Source organism: Platalea leucorodia (assembly GCF_965183815.1).
Source record: "Platalea leucorodia genome assembly, chromosome: 1".
Taxonomy (NCBI): Eukaryota; Metazoa; Chordata; class Aves; order Pelecaniformes; family Threskiornithidae; genus Platalea; species Platalea leucorodia.
In genome coordinates, this window is record NC_138823.1 from 151026067 (window position 1) to 151047580 (window position 21514).

At 37.4% G+C, this 21514-nt stretch overlaps 1 protein-coding gene across 1 annotated transcript in view; it reads right to left on the reverse strand.

Annotated features, from left to right (window-relative positions):
- ODAD2 (outer dynein arm docking complex subunit 2) overlaps positions 1 to 14548 on the reverse strand; it is a gene marked incomplete at both ends in the record, with an annotated part of 90859 nt that extends 76311 nt beyond the window's left edge. Inside the window, 9 exons of the mRNA XM_082327305.1 lie at positions 2629 to 2773; positions 2983 to 3105; positions 4827 to 5044; positions 7871 to 7987; positions 9029 to 9165; positions 9621 to 9727; positions 10318 to 10513; positions 11878 to 12035; positions 14325 to 14548. Coding sequence (XP_082183431.1) covers positions 2629 to 2773; positions 2983 to 3105; positions 4827 to 5044; positions 7871 to 7987; positions 9029 to 9165; positions 9621 to 9727; positions 10318 to 10513; positions 11878 to 12035; positions 14325 to 14548 — 1425 coding nt within the window. The remainder of the gene's footprint in view (positions 1 to 2628; positions 2774 to 2982; positions 3106 to 4826; positions 5045 to 7870; positions 7988 to 9028; positions 9166 to 9620; positions 9728 to 10317; positions 10514 to 11877; positions 12036 to 14324) is intronic.
- Positions 14549 to 21514: the final 6966 nt, after the last annotated feature.

The following is a 21514-nucleotide window of genomic DNA, read 5'->3' on the forward strand; positions in this document are numbered from 1 at the left end:
GACCACAGAAGCAGCTGCTTCCCAGTGGAGCAATTCCAACATGGCTGCTCTTTCCCAGAAAGGAGGGGGAATGGACAAGGGCAAAAAGTCAGAAGGGAATTTCCCCTGCACTGGAATTTTCTCTCCATGAAGACGTATACAAATACATAGTCTACAGGCACAATTCACAGGATCTGGCAAGTTTGCTTTAGACAGGAAGCAACCATCTTTTTAAGCTTTAATGACAATCTAACATTGGTATAAAAACTAGGTATCTTTCAGGTTTTATGGAAGTTTTGTGCTTGCAAATTGATCTTTATAATTATAGAGTCTTGCTGAACTGTGATTCACATTTACTTTAGCAGACATTCAAAAAATGGTTGCACCTACAAATTATTATATTTTCTAACTTGGTATCTCAAACATCTATTATTCAAAGCAATTTATTAAATTTTTAAGATGTGCAAACAACATATACAACCTTTGAAGACACACAAGCCCTCTGAAATTTGTGCTTCTATGTATATATGCTTGTAGATACTTAAATATTGCAGTCATAAATTTATTTTCTCTTATGTTGCATGTGTCATGAACACTTGCCTACATGAACAACAAGAATGCCAAAAAATCTCCTAAGTCTGGCCAGAAGTGCAGTATTTATACTTGAATTAAAATGAATTCCATGTGCAAGCTAAAGTAGCACTCCATCAATAAAAATTTCAACCACTGTCTGTGGTATGGCACTAAGGCATCTCTTTTCAGCTTTATCTGACACTAGGGATTTCTTGCTTTACGTAGCTAAGAATCAACAGAGAACTATTTTAAGTATATCTTCAAGTACTTTGTTTAATTTATATCTAATTTAAAGAACTATTGAAAGACTCGGGTGTGCATGAATACGTAAACAAGTATACATTTGAATTTTCATAACAAAACTTCTTCATATGATGGAATTCTGTATTATAAGCACTTCTTAACAGGTACTCACAATTTGATCAAAAATGCTCCCCTTTCTTTTTCTAGTTCTAAGCCATTAAGTAATTTTGCTTGTTGACAGCTGGAACAAAATATACTCATTTGTAAAACAGAGGAGCATGAAAAATGTATTTTCCTATTTGTCATTCTCACTCTTCTTTCAGAATGGTTTCATGCAAGTGTAGATACGTTTCAGTATTCAATCGAGTCCCACACTAAAATCTCAACATGACTACGTGAAGGATCTAGAGAGGAAAGGGAGTTTGAGAATTATGTAACCAGGAGAGAAGAGCCTTGTCAGTAAAGAGGGTGGTCCATAGATAGGCCAATGAAAAGATTTCTGCGAGTTTGTCAACAGTAATGAATTTCACCTATCCTCTCCAGGGGGACCTTGGGTCTTTACTAAAAAGTAGCATGATTATTTCTCTGAGCTCTCAGAAAAGTACAAAGAGGTGGTCCATAAGACAGAGAAGCAAGCTGTTAGTAGATTGAAAGATTTGAACTGTAATATGCAAATAGAAACAACTGTATCATGGAAAATGTATATTGGCGCGTTTAGCATTAGCAGATAGCTGAGCAAGTTACACGTGGAATGTTACACCAGATTACACTTGCAAAGGGTTATTTTAGCATAGGCAAAATGACAAGAATATAGAGGTCTAACCTAGGAAATATAAGGCAAAAAGAACTGTAGAAAGACCATGGTTTTCTGTGTCTCCCTGGCTACAACCACTAGCATAGGTCCCACATACACGAACTGAGAACAAGCAGTGTGAGTGCACTGAAAACTGTTTAAAAGACTAAGTTACTTTTCTACAATGGTTAAAGGACTAGAAGGAGCCAAAGCTTTGCTTATTCCTCACAAGTATTTCTGCTGTACCAAATGCCAGCACCATCATTTTATCAGTCGGATGTGTACACTCTGTAGCTGTACTCAAAAAACCAAATAAACCAGCACTTTTATTAGTAACTTACAGTACATGAATTCCAGTACAAACTTGTAAAGGAATTTCTCCTGAGGGAAACACATAATTAGTTTTAGAGTTTTCCAGAATAGTAGAGGGTTGTTAGTTTTTTTCACATGTTTCAGACATACACAGAATTCTAAACATCTATATTTATAGGTTCCAAAAGATTTTCAACAAGTCTGTGTAAAAAACCTTTTTTTTTTTTATTTTAGAGGATGCCTGTTTATCATACATTTTCTTGTCCACTAACAGCGTCTATCCAGACACAAGACCATGTTAGAATTACTTCAGTCATGCATTAATCATAGCTGATGAAAGACTTTAGGCAAGTATTCAGTTTTAATAAAAACTCTTGAAAGTTACTATCCACATAAAGAAATATCTTGGAAAGTATCACCCAAAAAGCAAAACAGAAACCCAATAATTAATAAAGAAATTATACCATCTTAAGTTTTAAATAATACTGAACAGATGGTTTAATCTAAGGGTCTATATAAGCCAAAACCAGCAGATAAAAAAAATGCAGGAGAAATGGGTGTGTGATAGGAAAGTCCACAGTTCCAGGATCCGAACATACTACATAGCAAGGCTATTCTAAAATATATGGAAGGTAGAAAGGATGAGGAGCTGGTCTGGTGTCCTCAGATGTAGACAGTAAAAATTAGCTTTTTTTTTTTTATAAAATTTATCAACACTTCTTATTTACCTTTAAATATTTTGCAAGTTTCTGAATTCCCCAGTATTCTGATGGCAAATCGGTGTTTCCTTCCTGATGACGTACAGGCTGTTCTTCATCTTCCTCAGTCTCTGAGGAACTTTCACTAATGTCTTCAAACCTGCATGATGTTTTACTAAAAATAAACAAACAGCATCACCCATTTTAAACAGCTACAAACTAATATGAACAAGTACATTTTAAACAAGTATGACAACACTGCCTAATAACAGAATTAGAGAAAAATATAATTGACATGGCCAAATATTAAGTATGGTGATAATTACTATAGATATGGAAAATAAAAATAAAAAGGAAGAAGGAAGAAAAATAAGTAACCCATACCATTTTGAAGCTGGTTGTACTTTAACAGATTCAGAAGAAATGCCACTGGCTTTCTTTTTCATTTTCAGAGACACAGTACTACTTCTCCGTTCTTCTTTAGTATCCTTTTTTGTGGCCTTGTCACTAAAATATTTGTTTTTATTAAAAAAAAAATATTATATATATACATAGAACCAAAATCTATGGTTGGACACATATTATGTCCGTACATGAGCTTCTGAACCTCCACAATAAACTTCACTAACCAGAAAGTATGCTGTGTCTTAACTGACTAATTTTGCTTTAACGAAATAGTGGAATATTAGAAAAATTATATTATGCTGACCTGTATGTGATACAAGAACAAAGAATGAGTATATGCAGACAGACCACAGGTCCATTCATCCTAAGATACCATCTCCAACCATGACCAATAGCAGCTATTTAGGTAACAGCAGAAGAACAATGGAAGAACACAGAAATTATTTTTTCCCCCGAATATTCTTCAGCAAATTGTGCTTCAGGGAACTCGTGATCATCCTTGCATTAGCAGTTTTGGATGATTTTTCTTCCATGAATGTGTCTGGTTGCTTTTTGAACTCACATAAACAGCCTCTACCATCTTGTGGTAAAGAATTTTAGAGTTTAGCCCTGTGTTGTATGAAGAAGTCTCTCCCTTTGTTCTGAACTGGTTTCACTGGCTCATTTTCATTTGATGCCCTTTATTCTTGTATTAGAATGGACAGTGACTATCTGTTCCCTATTTACCATCTCCAGTCATGATATTCTGTGTCTGTCTTATTGTCCCCCAGCCATCTTTTTTCCAGGCAGAAGAGTTCTGGTCTGCCTAGTTCTTCCACACACTGAGCTGTTCCGTAGCTTTGATCGCACTGAATACAATATATCTTGCTTTCCAAGAAGACTCCTAGGCTGAGTTGGGCACAATCTCTGGTGCTTTTTTGTTCCTAATTTACAATGTTGTGAAAACCTTTTGAGCCTGGGCTGGTCATACTATCACTGTCACAACAACAAGAGACTACTACTCATAATTACAGCCAATTTCACTACCTCTAGACTCAAACAATGACTGTGGAAAAAGATAAGCTCTTGTCGCTGGAAAACCACATTTTTTTAACTGATGACTGTAGGTCACATCCAAAATCTCTTAAAATGCTTCTTGCAACATGTCAAATTGGCAGACTTGAGAAGATACCGACTTTTTTTTGTAGGATGGCAATCAAAGCCTTTCCTTCATACATTCTTCTTTCTCCATTAACACAAAATCAGGAAACATGAAATCAGAACGGAGTACTGATTTCAGAAGACAAATCCAACAATATCCAATGTATGTATACTCTATTTTTGGGTGTCCAAACTTTGGCATAATCTCATTAGCGAAGACTGTTGCTAAGCAGAGCTACAGAAGTGGCTCATAATATGAAATGATTAAAAACTGGTAGTATAACTAAGAGTCATCCTGATTTTCCATCCTGGATCTCTTTTGCCTCCCTCAGAAAGTGTGGTTTGGATTAGATTGTCTACTCTGTCTTGCTTTAAAGGGCATTTTACACCAAAAATATGATAATATCACAGTCCTGGAGGACCAGTACTGCAGATGGTTGCAAGATATTTCTCTGCCTTACTTGTGGAAATGACATAACATCATCAAAGTTGTTGCATGACAGAAGAAAACTGAGACATGTCGTCGGTAGTCCGTACTCTCTTCTTAGAAATTAACATGTAGTAAATTTTGTTTCATTGCTCCTAACTTAAGATGATAATGCAAACATATAACATGCAGTCCAATCATTTGCACAGTTTAGAGAGATCTACAGGAAAATTCAATTATAAAGATAACTACTTATCTGTGGGAAGCAGAAAGTCCAGTATTCTTCCACTTCATAGATGGTTCTAATTTCTTCTTGTCAATGGATCTCCTTGCTGCAGAACTTTTTACTTTCTCGCATACATTCTTTTCTGTAAAATTGTGAAGGTTCTGGGATTGGCCAGAGACTTTAGCATCAACTACTTCCATATGCTGACAATTCTTCTCACATGTTGGCTCTTTAAAAAAATTACATTCCTAATAAAAGAAGGAGACATGGTTTGTCAGTCATATTGCTATATGAATAATGAATATTAACACAGTAAGTTATAAGCACAATTCCAGGATGCTGTGCTTAAAAATTGTATGTATTAAATATAGAACTAGATTATAAGGATAAAAGCAGATTACCTTTAAAAGAATGAAACATTAATCTGGAAAGTAGCTGCTACTGTGTGAAAATTAAAGTTTTTGAAATAAACAAACTAGCTAAATTTGGAACTTCCTGAACATACTTGAATGTTGGGTGTTGTTCAAATTCTAATATGTTAAATAATTTGTGACACAAGCAATTTTATAGAACCTAATTCCAAATGAGTTTTAAGATCTAGAATTGCAAAGTCAGTCATTCTGCTTTCAATGGATCATTTATATAAAAACTATTTCGCTGCATAAAGGATTTCCAAAAAATTCCCACAAAAAGTAATGAACACAAAACTGAAAATAGGCTATGATAAATTGCTAGACTTCAGTTCCAAGTAATTTAATTTGATATAGTTTAGAATTAATATAAACACATTCCATTTCAGTTTTTTCACCTCCTGTCTCTCAGGACAAAACATTGTTGAACAAGTCACATATAAGAATGGAGACGAGTGTCACCTAGCAATCCTTCAGCTGTCTGTGTCTAGTACCATGGCTGATCAAAAATACCCAGAACAGAAAGGACCCTTGTCAACTCTTATTCTCTGTTGGAACATATTCAATCTTTACAGGAAAGACAGCATACAATCATTACTTATTATTATTATTATTGCAGCTGTCACTACCAGATAGGTGAAGACATTCCGTTATGTGTCTGATTCAAGGCAGTTTTAAGGAGACTGTCACAGTATGGTCTGTTTTCGACTAGTCCCTGATGTGAATCGGCTGTTCCAGGCTTGCTGACCTAACTGTCTAATCATAAACTAACTCATGCTAATTCTCTCATTCTGAAAATATACTCCTAGACAAGACAATTTAACACATGATAAACTAGACAAATCACAGGGAAATCAATGCTGTAGCTTGACCAGCTAAGCACACGTTAAAAAGTATGTTTCCTTCAGCACTGTATGCCAACACAGCAATTCTAAATGTTAGCTTAAACAAGGCCAAGAACATATTATAAAAGTTAACTGGGTTTGCAATATATGTGTATGTAATGAGCCTTTTGAAGCTCTCCTCTCCTCAGAAAATAAATCAAAACTATTTCCAGTCATAATTTATTTCATGTAGGCAACCTTAGAAACACAGCTTTTCTCCGCTTTTCAGAGTTCCAGAGTAGAGAAGATTTTCCCTCAAATACAAATGCTCTGCAGCTCTACAGTATTAACTTGTCTAAATTCTAGTTTTAGAATGCAGAATGGACTAAACCAGCTCTTCAGCAAGGCAATATGATATGATATTCTTAAACCATTAAAATGGCATAATTTATACTCTTCAGCATAAACTTATTTACACAGTCAGGGAATACTGAATAAGTGATAAATTCTATTTATTTACTTTTATTTAATAAGTGTACACATTTCTTGAATAGCCACAGTATCTTTATAAGAGCAGAAAACCAGTAAAGAAAGGTATATTATCGCTATTATCGATATTAACATTAATCTATATTAACATTTAGGATTAGAACTGTAAAAAATTATTAAAATATTACCATTTTTTACCTTTCATGACCATCAAATGAAGCCAAATCAGTTTGAGAATACATTAAACCAGTAATTATGTCTAAAAACATTCAAATATTGTCACATTTATGAAATGTAAACCAATATGTAGATATAACATTAAAAAAATACTTGCCTATGGGATAAATAAAACACATTTTGGAATTTATTGCACTTTCAAACAGAACAACTTACAAATTTAATTCCATTACTGTTAATATAAGCTACTGTATTTATGTGTACAACTTGAAATGCTCTGTTCTTTCAGAACTTTCAAATACCTGTATCTCAAAGATAATAAATATCAGCCCTACATCCCAGAAAATCAGAACTAAAGGACAAGAAAATTTCCCTGTTAATGACTTCCTTCTTGCAATAATTAAAATTGCATATAAATAACCACAATAAAACTTTTGACAGGTTTTAGCCTGTAATGAATTTTACCACCAAGTTATTAATCTGTTATAACCACACTAGAAATCCGAAAAAAGAGTTTTTATCAGGAATGATGAAACAACTAAAATTGTAGCAGCACTATGTAATTCTAGCTAATATAGAGCTCTAAGTAAAAGCCAAAACACTCGCATTTTACAGTGGCTGAAGCAACACAGCGTGTAAGCTGGATGCTTAACTTTCAGCTCTGATATTTAAATCAGGCAGTTCTCGTAAAAAAGTTAGGCTATTATTTATATTTGGGTTACAAAGAATGAAGATAAAAATTTAAGTGGTTTTCATCACAGAAAAATATTGTCATAAAAAGTTGACCTTTTCTGTAAGGATATCATATTTTCCTGCTTTAACATTTCCAGTGCTCCATAAAGAATAACACCAGAAGACGAGCAAAACTTTTTATGCAAAATTAGAACCTGACCTCACATATTGGATCAAACCTCATGATAAGGTATGATAGAACGCTATGTGAAATAGTGTATTATTTGCTATTTACGAAAGGAACATATTTAGTAGAAACTGAAACAAATCCAAAGAACAATAATAAATGCATTTCAGAGTCTTTAAAATTCTTCATTTAATCACAGATTTATCTTTGATAAAGAAAAGAAACGTTCAGCCAGGCTTATAATGTAATTCTTACCAATGTACAATGTACATTTGTACAAAGTAGAATATACACCCAGTATCAGTAAATACATACCTGTTTAGCCATATTTTCTACAAATCTAGGTGATCTCTCCCTTAACAATGTGACAATATCTTTATATACATCACTTTTTCTTTCATAGTCAATGTCATCTTTACTCTTTAGCTCACCCTTAAAAAAAGAATAAATTGAGAATTATTAATAGCATTGCCTTACACAGATAATTTAATCTGCATCATGAAATACTGCTAAAGAGCACAGAGGTCACACTGTAATGAATTATGTACAGCAGTCTCATGCTCGGCGCAGAGTCCATCAAACTATTTCAATAATGCTTTGTAAAGATGCATGGATCATCTCCATGGATCCCAACAGATAATCAAGATCTTACATAGAATTCTGCAAGTAATTACTATCAGTTAATTGTACTGTGGGTAGTTCCACTGAAAAGAATTTATGGCTCATGGCAAACAACCAAATAAATATGAGCTTCCAGTGCAGCATGGCAGATGTCTAAAAGGATCAGAAAATAATGTGACCTGACTGAGCCTAAGCTTTATGAGCTTCATCCGTTAAAAACGTGCTAAGTCAAAATTTCCCTGGATTTTTTAACTCTTAGGAAATCAATCTGTGGAGTTACACCTGACGGGCATCAGTCTCTCTTCAAAATGAATGTAAGAGCTCTGGTCACTGCTTAAAATACATAAGGGACTATTATGTCTAAATAAAATCTGTAAGGAAAGAAGTAACCAAAATGAAAAGTAGAAGAAAAAAGATAAATAATTTTTAAAAAGCTTCCACTGAAAGAAGAAAGAACTGCTTATCATTTATAAAAAGACAAAAGCATTCTATATTGGCCACCCAACAATATTAGAGCTCAGATCAAGAGCAATGAGGCACTAGAGAGGGATCTAGTCCCACAGCACCTTTAAACAGGAATAGTGTGAAGGACTGTTAGGGCACGTTTAAAGACTAAACAAATACTGCCAGCAAAAAGCGCAGAATACATGCCAAGTATAAAACTTATAGAAAAAGCACTCAAAACATATGGGAAAACTAGCATACATTTATTACTGTGTCTTATCCTTCTGCACTGATAAACTAACTCTGCAGGTCCTACAGCCTCAACACCACTACCCTAAACCTGATGGATATTTGATTTTAGCACATAAAAATACTCATTACTTCATGGTATCCTTTATTATTACTTACGCCATTTAAAAACACTCCTGCTGTGCTGCACGTGATGTACAAAGGATCAGTGTCATGTGGTTTGATGACTAAGTAACAAATTTCTCCATGCACTTGTCTCCAGGGAGGAGCTCGGCATCCATTAGAGAATGTGTAATCTGTAACCAATTAGCATTAGTGTTTTTATCCAGTTTAAAATTTCTTTTAATAATTATGCTTGATGATAAATATAACATGTATACAAATAAAATTCCCAAAACAATATCTTACTTTTAAGAACTCACACTGTTAGGAATTAATCATGCAAAGCTCTGTGACCCATGGCCCAATCCAACTAAGAACTGCAACTGTGCTTAGCACTTTTCAGGATCAGGGACTCGGTTCACTTCCTCTACTTCCACTGAAGAAATTCATATGATTGGAGATTATTTCTATAACTAAAGGCTGAAGAACAGCATTCCATATCTGAAAATACTTTTTCTTTTACTTTATAACTTTGAAGTAGAAATAAACACTTCAAATTTATTACTGAAATTAATTTAGCAAATTTCACACAGAAGTAAAGTACTTTAATAAAGGTATATATAAATGTGAGATATGGTCAGATTTGGACCTGATGTATATTCCAGTGATTCCAGTACTGTATCTTCTCCTTTTCCAGAGAAATTCTTGAGAAGATTCACTTCATTATTTATAGCAGCTGGATTTAGTCTTACATCTCTGCAATTAATAGAAAATGGTCCAAAATGTATTCATCAAAAGGATGTACTTAGAGAAATGAAAAGAGAATATTACGTGACTTTTTTTCTTTTACATTGAGTCTTAATAGTAGCAACAAAAACCTGGAAATGGGTCATCTCCCATTGTTTTCCTTAATTTTATCTGTTAGTTTAGTGAAATTTTAGTTCCATAGCTAATATGAAGTCCTTGTAACTATGAAACAGACTCAATGTAATACTTAATACACTTCCATGAAGAAATAAACATTTCCTTGAAAATATTTATCTCTAACTTTGTTGTTTGTACAAATTACTTCAATTTGCTACCAAAATGCAAAACATATGCAATAAAAAAACCACACTCGCTGGCACACACTTGCATACCCACACTTGCATACCCACACCTACAGCAAAATCTTCAGAAAAAAAAATGTTTTTTCAATAACTTACTGAACAGTGAGAGTTATTTCAATAAATTTCTTTATGTCACACCAAAAGCACATGTTGTGAGTTGAAACCAATCTGATTTAACAATAAAACAAAAAAAATGCATTGGTTGGCATGTTTAGCTTCCATTTGAAATGCACTTACTGTGAAATGTGTTTCAAAGAACTATCAAGCAGTTGCAAATCCAGCTGATGAAGAAGAACAAAGATTTTTGTTTTCATCTCTGTTTCAGGGTCATCATCTTTTTTCACTTTGTCAAGTAAATGCAACATGGACATATCTTCTCCTTCAACAGTCCCATATTCAGGGCCAAGAATTTTCACTATAGGATCTCTGTTAGCTGTAAACATGAAACAGAATCATATAATGTGATACTATGTTAAAAATTATTAGGCAAGACAAACTTTTTATCTCAATTGCTGAATAATTTTCATGCTATTAATTTACCATAAGAACTCTAATAATGTGCATAGTTATTCATCAAATATTACTGTATGATGTATTCTTTCATATCCCTCTGTTGTAATTTCAAATGCACTTTTAAAAATATGAAAACACTAAGAACAAAAAGAAATTTTTCATAACAAACAAAACTGCTTTTCACAACAAAGATTAAGATTCATTCAACCAAGAGGTGAATATTAAATATTTCCATTTATCAACAGCCCCCTTTCCAGAAAATATGCCTGGCTGATCACTAAAACAGGAAATCATTGGGTTTAACTCACTGAAAATTGATCATTTTAGAAATATGATTTAGTGTTAAAGAACATCTTTAAAGTTTTCTAGCAGCATTCCCAATGGCCCCATTACTTCCTCAGCTATGCCAGCTGTTCTTTTTGATAAACAGTGACATAACTGCATGTCAATGGGTTTTATGAAAATATTTTGCTCTGTTCCTGCAAATGAAGTCCCATGCATCTGTGAACGCCTCTGCACGATACCCTGTCTGTATTATTCTTCCCTATTTTTCATGACGGATTGCTGTCAGTGACAGGACCCTGGATTAGATGGATCTGAAGTCTGATCCAGTATGAGCATTTATATTTTAGTATTGCAGATGCAATTTCTACTAATATTATCAAAGAATATTACTGATCTCTTCTACCTCCAATGACAGGAGGATATCCAGTATAGCATATCAAGGGTCGTCTTGTCAGTTAAAATCTAGGACTTGAATATGACACAGTAGAAGTACTCGTACCTATATTTCAAAACCATTGTGAGAAGGAGCTGGAAGTGCTCACTGTGAACCTTGTGCAGGTAAGAATGTCTTAAGCATATAAGTTTTTCTGTGGCTATTTTTTAAGGATGTAACACTTTGAAAGAGGATTAAACTACAAACATAGGAAAAACTGCTATTAGCCTCCAATAAGACATTCTTTTTTAAAAATTTAAACCTACTGTCTGTTGCAATAGCTGCAGTATTAATCAGTATACATGAATTTGTATATGAGATTCAACAGTTTTATTTTAACTTTATTCCAGATTTCTCTGTTACTGATTTCGGTGAAAATAAAAGAAGAAATAGAAACTTCATTAAGTTCTGGATCAGCACCTTTAGCCACCTTCATGAATCAACACCTTCTTACATACTTAAAATGAAGGCATGCCTTTGTTTCTTCACATTTCATAAACACGAATTGAAGGAGAAGACATATTTTTTAAGAAAGAGGAAAGATGAAAAAAAAGAAGAAAGGAAACCTTCAAGGCATGCCTGTGCTTCCTTAAACTTTTCTTCCATAGCGATTTGTAGCAAACAGGACAGCTGGTCAAAACTGCGAACTCTGAGACTTGATTCCGTGAGGAGAAGCAACGGTTGGCCATCTTTACCTTTGGCTTCAGACTGAAGAGTGGCTCCTCTAGAAAAATTAAATTATATGTTTTTAAAATAAGAACTTCAATAAGCAGCAAATTTTAGAGAAGAATCTTCAATGTTATTCAAGCTTCACATGATAAAGCATATGCAATTTTTTTAAACTGTATTTCAGAAAACTTCCGAGGTAAACAGATTCATTCACAGCAAATCAGACACCTGTAACTCATTTGCTTTACCTTGGCAACATCTTTAAATAGAATATTGACAGGCCAAATTGTGAAAAAATATTCTTACAGGACTGGTCACACCTGCTGTTTGGCCTCACAAAATATTCACTCATATCCTGCATGTTCCTTCTACAAGATTGCTGAGTGATTTTCTGACTATTAGGTTCATAAATGACAACTGACTTAAAATGATATAAATGTATATTTCTATTTGGAAAGAACTCTCTGGTGGAAGGGAATGGAATATTTTCTCAGAATTAGGGTATTTCTACAGCGTTATCTAAACGGAGTCTGAATTTGACAACTTATCAAGGAAAACTCTAAAAATTCTCCAGTAGCTTTGTGATTTAGCCAAGAAAAATGATTTTGTGCATTCATGGCACCTTGCTATGTCATTGGTCAAAGAATGACAAAAATTAAATAGTTATTGTCGTGTAAGTCTTAGGTATCATTGCAAAATCAGTCAGCACCAGATTAAAAAAGAAGCACAAACCTCTCGATTATCATCACTTTTTCAGCACTAATGTTCAAGAAGAACTGTTAGAATATTTGATAACTAAACTACAGCAGTATAACGGCTATTTTGATTAAGGCTGAAACCCTGTTAATATATTAAAACTACCTACTTAGAACTTGGAGACGGCTGTTCACAAAGACACTGTAATGCAAGACTGCTTGTTAATTTGCCTCAATATCAGCAGTAAAACAGCTGTGCTTAATCAGGGGTGTATTGGGTTTGCATGGCAAGGTTTTGGTAGCAGGAGGGCTAAAGGGGTGGCTTCTGTGAGAAGCTGCCAGAAGCTTCCCCCATGTCTAGCAGAGCCAATGCCAGCCGACTCCAAGACAGACCCACTGCTGGCCAAGGCCGAGCCCGTCAGCAATGGTGGTAGCGCCTCTGGAGTAATGTATTTAAGAAGGGGGAAAAAAACCCCTGCATAACTGCAGCTGGAGAGAGGAGTGAGAATATGTGAGAGGAACAACTCTGCAGACACCAAGGTCAGTGAAGAAGGAGGGGAGGAGGTGCTCCAGGTGCCAGAGCAGAGATTCCCCTGCAGCCCCTGGTGAAGACCCTGGTGAGGCAGGCTGTGCCCCTGCAGCCCATGGAGGTTAACGGTGGAGCAGAGATCCACCTGCAGCCCCTGGAGGACCCCACACTGGAGCAGGTGGATGCGCGAAGGAGGCTGTGACCCTGTGGGAAGCCCACGCTGGAGCAGGTTTGCTGGCAGGACTTGTGACCCCGCGGGGGACCCAGGCTGGAGCAGTGTTCCTGAAGGACTGCACCGCATGGAAGGGACCCACACTGGCGCAGTTTGTGAAGAACTGCAGCCCGTGGGAAGGACTCATGTTGGAGAAGTTCATGGAGGACTGTCTCCCGTGGGAGGGACCCCATGCTGGAGCAGGGGAAGAGTGTGAGGTGTCCTCCCCTGAGGAGCAAGAAGCGGCAGAGAAAACATGTGATGAACTGACTGCAACCCCCATTCCCGTCCCCCTGCGCCACACGGGGGAAGGACGTAGAGAAAATGGGGAGTGGAGCTGAGCTTGGGAAGAAGGAAGGGGTGGGGGGAAGGTGTTTTAAGATTTGGTTTTATTTCTCATTATCCTACTATGACTTTTGATTGTCAAGAAATTAAATTAATTTCCCTGAGTCAAGTCTGTTTTGCCTGTGATGGTAATAGGTGAGTGATCTCTGTGTCCTTATCTCGATCCACGAGCTTTTCATCATATTTTTCTCCCCCTGTCCAGTTGAGGAGGGGCATGATAGAGTGGCCTAGCGGGCACCTGGTGACCAGCCAAGGCCAACCCACCACACAGGAGCCACTCCTAACACTAACAGAAATCACACAGGTAATCACTGTTACACGCATGTTGTAAAAAGTTTTAGGAATAGACAGTACAAGTTGTATAAATCACTAACTAAACAGGTCTGTATCACAACCAAGATAGAATAGTCTCAAACTCTCAAAAAAGCCTACAAATTTTAACTCAAAATTTTCAATATGTACCAGTAAAAATCCCACCCATTTCAGCCTCCCAAATACACTAAGGCTTTCTTTATGCTAAATGAGCATAGTTCTGCTTCAAAACACACTGCAGTTCAGACTTACTTTATCTCATAACCCTCTCCAAATACTGAACATCCCAATTGCGTTTTCCACTCAAGGGGCTCTCTGAAGACAAATGCTGCTTCCTGAGGATGTCTAGTGCTGAAGTCCTCTGCAAACTTAATAATTTCATTTAGAAGAGATTCGTTCAAAGGGGTGATTTCGAGTGTGCCAGTTCCAGAACCAGCAGCAGTCCACTGAACTGCTCTTGCCAATGCCGCTCCCATGGTCTCAACTAGTATCAAAGACGTACACCTTAGCAAAGAAACACAGTCAGAGAATTACCAAACTGAGCTCTCGAATGATAAATGCAATACGCTGTGGATGCTATAATTTGAAATAAACATATCTATGAATGATTAGATTCTTTTATCTCGCTCAAATCCCCTGAGTGGGGAAGAGAACATGCAAATATTTTTAAAGAAATAGGGAAATCTGGTGAAAACACAGGGTTTTTTCACCTTGATTAATTAATTCCTGGTGCTATTAGAAACTCAGGGAGCTGATAGCATGAGGTCTCTGTTACAGCTGTAACAGAAAGGGTCTCAGATTCTCCTTGTAACGTTGATGGCACTGTTAAAAACTGTATGTGCTGGGGGACAGATGCATACAACCCCCAACAATGACACCCCCAGACATTTTCTTTAAATGGAGGAAGAAGCGGGGTGACAGACCCGCCCGTGAAGCCTGGAGGGGCCGAGGGCCACCGCGGTGAGAGGGGCGCAGGGAGGCCTCGCTCCTGAGGAGGGCCCGGCATGGCGCCGGCCCACCCGCGCCCCGGGGCAGAGGCCGGGTCAGGGCTGCCCTAGCAGGCGGGAGGCATCCTGGAGCCCGGCGGCAGTGTGGAGCCCCCAGGGACGCAAGGAGCCCGGCGGACGGACGCCCCTCACCGCTCGCCCCCGTACCTTGCCCCGGCTGAGCCGCGCCGGACCCCGCCATCGCCGGGCCGCGGCCGAGGCCGGCGGCGTTGCTATGGGGACGGGGCCCGGCGGCAGCCGTTACCGGGAGAAGCGGGTAAACACAAGCGGCGCCCGGCGGCGGGGAAGGGCCGCTGACCCCGGGCTGCGCCTCCTTCGACCCTGGCGCAGGCCACGGCGGTGTGCCCCGGAGGGCGATTCCCTGAGGGGAAGGCCGAAGGGGTTCAACCCCGGAGAGCAGCTGGATGAGTGCGATGGGCGGGTGGTGCTGCGGAGGCACCCCATTGCCACAGTGCCCCTCAAAATGCGGTGGTGCGGGGGTAGCGGCACCTTTATAGGGCTCGCCCTGTGGAAAACACACGTTCCTGACTCGGGAAAGGGGCTGGGAGCCGGCAGCGGGGTGAGGCAGCTGGCGCTGCTCAGGAGGCCGGGAGCGGCGGTGGCTGCCGGCCTGTGAGGGAGTGAGGCTGAGGCTGAAGCGTAGGGCACGTCTCCTCGGAAGGTAAGAGCAGCTGCATTTAAAATAACAAAGCAAGCTGTATGTTTTTGGTCTGGAATTAAATAACGTGGCGATTAGAGTTACTTTACACCAGAGTTTAAATGAAGACCACTAAATACCTGAATTAGCTTGAATTTTAGCCAGTATAGCTTAAACCTTTCACTAGCTTTTATTCATTACAAGAAAACAGGTTTAGTTAATAAGGTTAACATTGACTACTTTTAGTTCTTGAGGCAGCGTGACAGATTATGCTTGAAATGCTTTTTGTTAAAGAAAATGCAAGGTGAAATTAGTGTTTCTTGAAAGAAATAAAGGAAATAAATATGTATGGACACTGCCTCCTTTCAAATATTGAGGGCAACACAACGCTATAAACATGCAAACAAAGCACCCCAAACACAGAATGGAAATTAGTGTTATTTCCCCAGTCATATTGTTGATCCATAGTGTGAATGAGCTATCGCTCTGGATAAATTTTTAAGTTATAAAGCTGCTACTCCACTCCCACTTCCCTGCCTCCTCTTCTGTACCACTGAGCAGGTAAGAACTGTTTTTCCCAACTTCCCTTCGCACCTGTAAATCCCCCTCCGGTTTCATTATCTGGGTCTGCCAAAATACCTATCAGATGATAAAAATGGGCTTAGGTTTGACCTAGGAAGGATTGGTTACCTGTTGCACACTAGTTGAGGTTAGGAAGCTATGTTCAGCTTTCCAGTATATGTGTCCTTCCGAAGGCTTAGGAAAATAATCCTTTCAAGGACAGAAGTAACTAGCTGTCCCAACAACACAGAGTTGAGGTAGCCAAGAGTTATTTTACGAACTCGGAGCTCAGCTGGGTAAGAAACCTCTAATAATGAGGAAGGTCATGGAATGTATGCGGGATGTATCTCAAAGAATAATAGTGTGGGATTAATACATTTTTTCATGGAGATGATTGTCCATATACATTTTACCTACTGAAACTTTCAAGCAGTAACTACAGATAAGTACATACAGTTTGCACAATAATGACTTAAGAATAGCGTTGGCTTTCCTTGTTTCACTGCATAACTTTGAGAAGATAGAAAATGAATCATTTGATTAGGTGAAAATGAAAAAGCATTTTTAGTAAAAAGCCTGCGTAAAGACTTAATGCAATTTATTTTCTTTATGGAATACTATGTATAAAGGCATTCCCAGAAAGAATTAAATATCTTCTTTTTACTGAAATAATGACCATTAAAAAGTTGAATTTGATGGGCAGAAGGTGCAAACAGCAAAATGTGAAAGGGAGTAAAAGTATGATCTACCATGGGTGGTGGGGAGTGAAGACAGTGAGTTTTCACACAGAGCTGAGTATTTTAAGCAAGAAGTCGGTGGAGTAAGAAATAGAATTCCTAAATGAGATCACTCTGTTCCACTGAACAGCAGGAAAGAAAGAAGATATTTCAGTGGCTAAGATAGATGGTATGATTTGCCCTCAGAGTATGCATCTCCACTGGCCATAAAAGGAGCTTCGCTAACTAGCTTAGGCTTCTTTACCAGTGGAACTTCCCGTGGGGACAGATAAGTCAAAAAAAGAAAAAGCAGAACGCGTCCTGCAAGCCAGCAGTGAGGAATGCTGCTGGGATCTGGTATTAGAAGCTAAAGGGCTGTGGATGGTCTAGAGGGTGGAGGTGCTTTTCCGCTTTCTTCTTTGTGGCAGGCAAATACTGAGTTTGTAGCTCAGCTGTACTCATAGGAAGACTGCTCTAACTTCTGAAGACTAGAAACCATCTGATGGAATTTCTAACCTCAGTTTGTATGACTAGTTTGTGTCTATTTGTTCTTGCACCAACACTAGTCCTTTACCTTATTTGCAATGGCTACTTTTCCTACTTAGATTTTACACCCAGTTTCTGAGTTAGACTATTTTCTCTTAGCCTTCGCTTTGCTAGGCTGAACAAGTTTAGTTCCTCTAGTCTCAACCTGCAAGTTCTTAATTTCTCTTACCATCTTAGTATCCCTTATTTGCCTGTGTTCCAGTCTGAGCTTGTTTTTCTTAAATAGATTTGACACTATTTCTAAGGACATTTCACCAGGACCCTTTACAATGGCATTAATAGTCTTCATCTCTTTTGGAAGTTCCTCAACTACTACATTCTGGGGTTGCATATGTTTTTCAGATCATATTAGGCATTGTTGTCACCTTGCAATTGAATAATACAACCCATTTTTAATCCATTACTTTTATTTTCAGCTGATGAGTTTGTAGCTTTCTGCAGGATTTAAGCATATAGTACTGCAGTTTGCCCTTATAAAATCAAATTCCATCTCTAAAGAAAAAAAAAAGTATTTATAGCACAAAGTCTCTATCTTTTGGTCCCCGTCCTCTTCCTCTTTCCAAAGTGATGTTTGAACCACATTTGGATCATATTTCACAGAGGGTTGTGGTCTTGGAAATAATTAAGCTCCTACAAGTTTTGTAAAGCCTGAGGTAGTCGTATGGCGGGGAAAGCAAAATTAATGCCCTTGCTGAGGTAAAGGCAGGCATATGAACTGCAGATCATGCTCTGCAGCAACCAGCCAGTCGTGTTTTGTTCATACCATGAACTGAGTAACCTCAGCCTTGCCCAATGGGTGTTTTACGGAGAAGGTGGACAGCAGAAGATTAAGGGACAAAGCATGTAGTTCCATAAGAAATCAGATCTCATCACTTTTGCTGCTCATGAACTCTTTCCCTGAACTTCAAGTCAGATGAGAAGGTTAGGGAGCCTAGGGCAGAGCTTGTGGGTGCAGGGATTCCCGGTGGTGCCTGGTCACACGCACGTACTCTGCCATGCCTGCCCTACACCTCACTGAGTTCTGGGAACTGCGTTCTTCAGTACCAAAGCTCTTCACTCATTCCCTTATGTGATATGAACTATTTCTGTTCCTGCTGTCTGCTCATAGTCTCTGCGCTCTATAGTCTTTTGCACGTTTTCAGACACGTTGGCTGTAGCAAGTCATTGCTGCAGTTAATGCATTGGTAGTTAAGCTCTGGGTGATCCCCTTGATTGCGTTCAGGCTTGTCTTGCTGGATGACAAGGAGTCATGCCTTCTTGCATCAGCTATCACTAAAAAATAAGCACTTAGGAACTCCCTCGCTTAACCAGGCTGAAGAATATTAGCTTTAGCTTTTACAAGATTGATCAATGCTATTAATACCTCCTAGCACAGGAGTATAAATGGATAGAAAATTTTGTCTGAAAGCTAGTGTTAAGTACTCACTTAAACAATTATGAAAGTATTCTCTTGGTGACTCAAAATCAGCATGCGATAACTTCCAGGCAATGAAGTCGTAATGTATTCTCAAAAGCAGCTTACTCAGGAACTGGGTCCACCCAGCAGTGGCATTTGCTCCATGTTTGGCTAATTCTATAAATTAGTGGTAGTACATTTATGTTCTACTGACTTTTTACTGCAAGTTATTTTTACATTTTTAATGTAAAATACATTTTATAAAACAGTAGGTGAAATGTTTGCCTAAGCGTAGTCAAAGATGAGATCATTTGTTACTGGCACAAAGAAACGGGGAATATGAAGAATTTGTTAACATGGAGAGAAGGGCAATTGGAAATTTTTTTTACAATCTCAAAGTTGCAGCCAGAATGTGTAAGCAATTTTTCTCGTATATTTTTTCCTCACATTATTGTAGAATAGGGTGTAGATTATTACTGTTAAAGTAGAACAGTAATACAAGTTGTAAAAAACAGTTGTAGAAGCTTACATAAAATAAAAGAGCCATTCAAGGTAAATAATACCAGCTATTCTTTCTGTTAAATAGCAGTTTAGCTGGTCAGCTTCATGGGCAGTTTGTCAGACAAGTTGAAAATCAGGAGAAAACAAAATAATACTTATCGATTTCCTTTTATTGTTCATTAGCTTGCTTTTGTTGCAAAATTTACATCTTTTTGGCATTCACAAACCAAACAAAAGTCCTACTGTTTTGGTGAAAAGGGCTAGCTAGAGAAATAAAAAATCCAGTTGTGCTGCATTTATTTCATTTTACATCAGTAGAAATGCAATCTTGAGGTGCCTAGAGTTGTTAACAAACATCTTAAATTCTTGTAATCCATTGTTAGTTTTTTGTTTGTTTGTTTGTTTGTTTGTTTGTTTGTTTTTTAATTAGGGACTAGTGTTTTCTGGAAAGGCAGAGTTTCGGCTCAAGAGGCGACCTACATGAGAATGTAAAAAGAGGGAGAGGACATGATGAATCAGTTGATATCTTTTCTTTAAGCACAATTTTATGGAAAACAATTTTCAAAACCTAGTCCTTAGAAAGCAAATGACTATTCATTTTTGACTGAGTCTCTGATTTCTGTGTTTTGATCTCCTACTTACCTCTTGTTTTCCGAATAATTATGTGCTTCAAAAATGCCAGATGATCTGAAGTGAGTTTTTTTTTAAAGATTGGACTTTGTGGAATGCACTGTCTTGGCCCTAGAAATTAAAAAATAGAAAAGACCATTTTTCAAATGGGACTGAATGCAAGGGACAAAGAGGTATGCAATGTTGTGCATGGGTGTCTGGCAAAAAGACAGTAACTTCAAAAATCTTCAAGGAAAATAAAGCAGGACGATGTTTTGGTTAGTAAGTTACAGATTAACAATATCTGGATAGTTATTTTCTCAACAATGACAATAACAGAGATTCTGCTGTTCTTTTTTAGAAATGGCTTCCAGATGGGAATCATGGTTTACAGTCCAAGACTGAATATGATTTAATAAGTTTTTATCAGTAAAGAATATAATATTTCAGAATATGAGCTGTGTTACTCGACTGTGCTTCCCTCTGTTTGTAGATGGTTGTTTATTCCCTTCTGTTCATTTCTGTTTACTACTGCCCAGATCTTTTGAATATTTCTGAGTATAATTTGGAAGAAGTAGTCAGTATGGTGTAGTAACCAGATGACTGTGACTCTGTCATAATAATATTTGGAGTACCTGGTTAGAAGACTCCAATTTTTAAAGACGTAGTAAATTCAGTCACAAGTTTTCTTTGTAGCATCAGAACAAGATATAGGTCAGGTTATCAGGGGCCATAACATGGTGGGATATCTTTTCAGTGAAACTTAGGCTGTTTTTCCTGGGTTTGTAATACTTTAGTGGGGGATAATTATGTTCAAGGATTTTTCTTTTTAATTTCTACATTATCTGTCTGCATCTTCAACCTCAATTCCCTCTTCATGTAATATTTTGTATTGAAATTTCTGCTATTAAAATATGTGTACACAGTAACACTGAAAGAGAAAGCTTCAGAGAGAGATATTCTGGAGTAGAGTTATTTAAGTATGTGAATAAATTTCAAATTGTTTTAAAATGCTGACTTGTACAGGAGGAGTCACCAAAGTATTGACTCCATCAGCCACCTTAATTTGTTCATGTACTGGTACAACCCCTTACACACAGAAAGGATTAATGGCTGATTCTCTTTATGTTTATGATTGATTCTTCCCTGCATAAAACATTTAAATTTTGCTTATATTTTTCCAGGGAGAAAGAATGTCTATGCATTTTGATGTTTATATAAAGTGCTTTTTCTAGAACTAGTTTATTATTCTGACCTTAATAGTATAGCAATTCAGTATTCATAGAAGCTATATAATGTCTGTTAAAACTTGCTCATTGGTTAGTTGCATTAGTTTTATGAGTGGATTATAACTACAAAGTTAATACAGTTTCTGTACAGCCATCAAGAAGATACAGAAGCCTTTTAAGGCTTCAATGTAAATCAGGCATTCTAATTTATATTTATATATTATTATATGATATCCATAT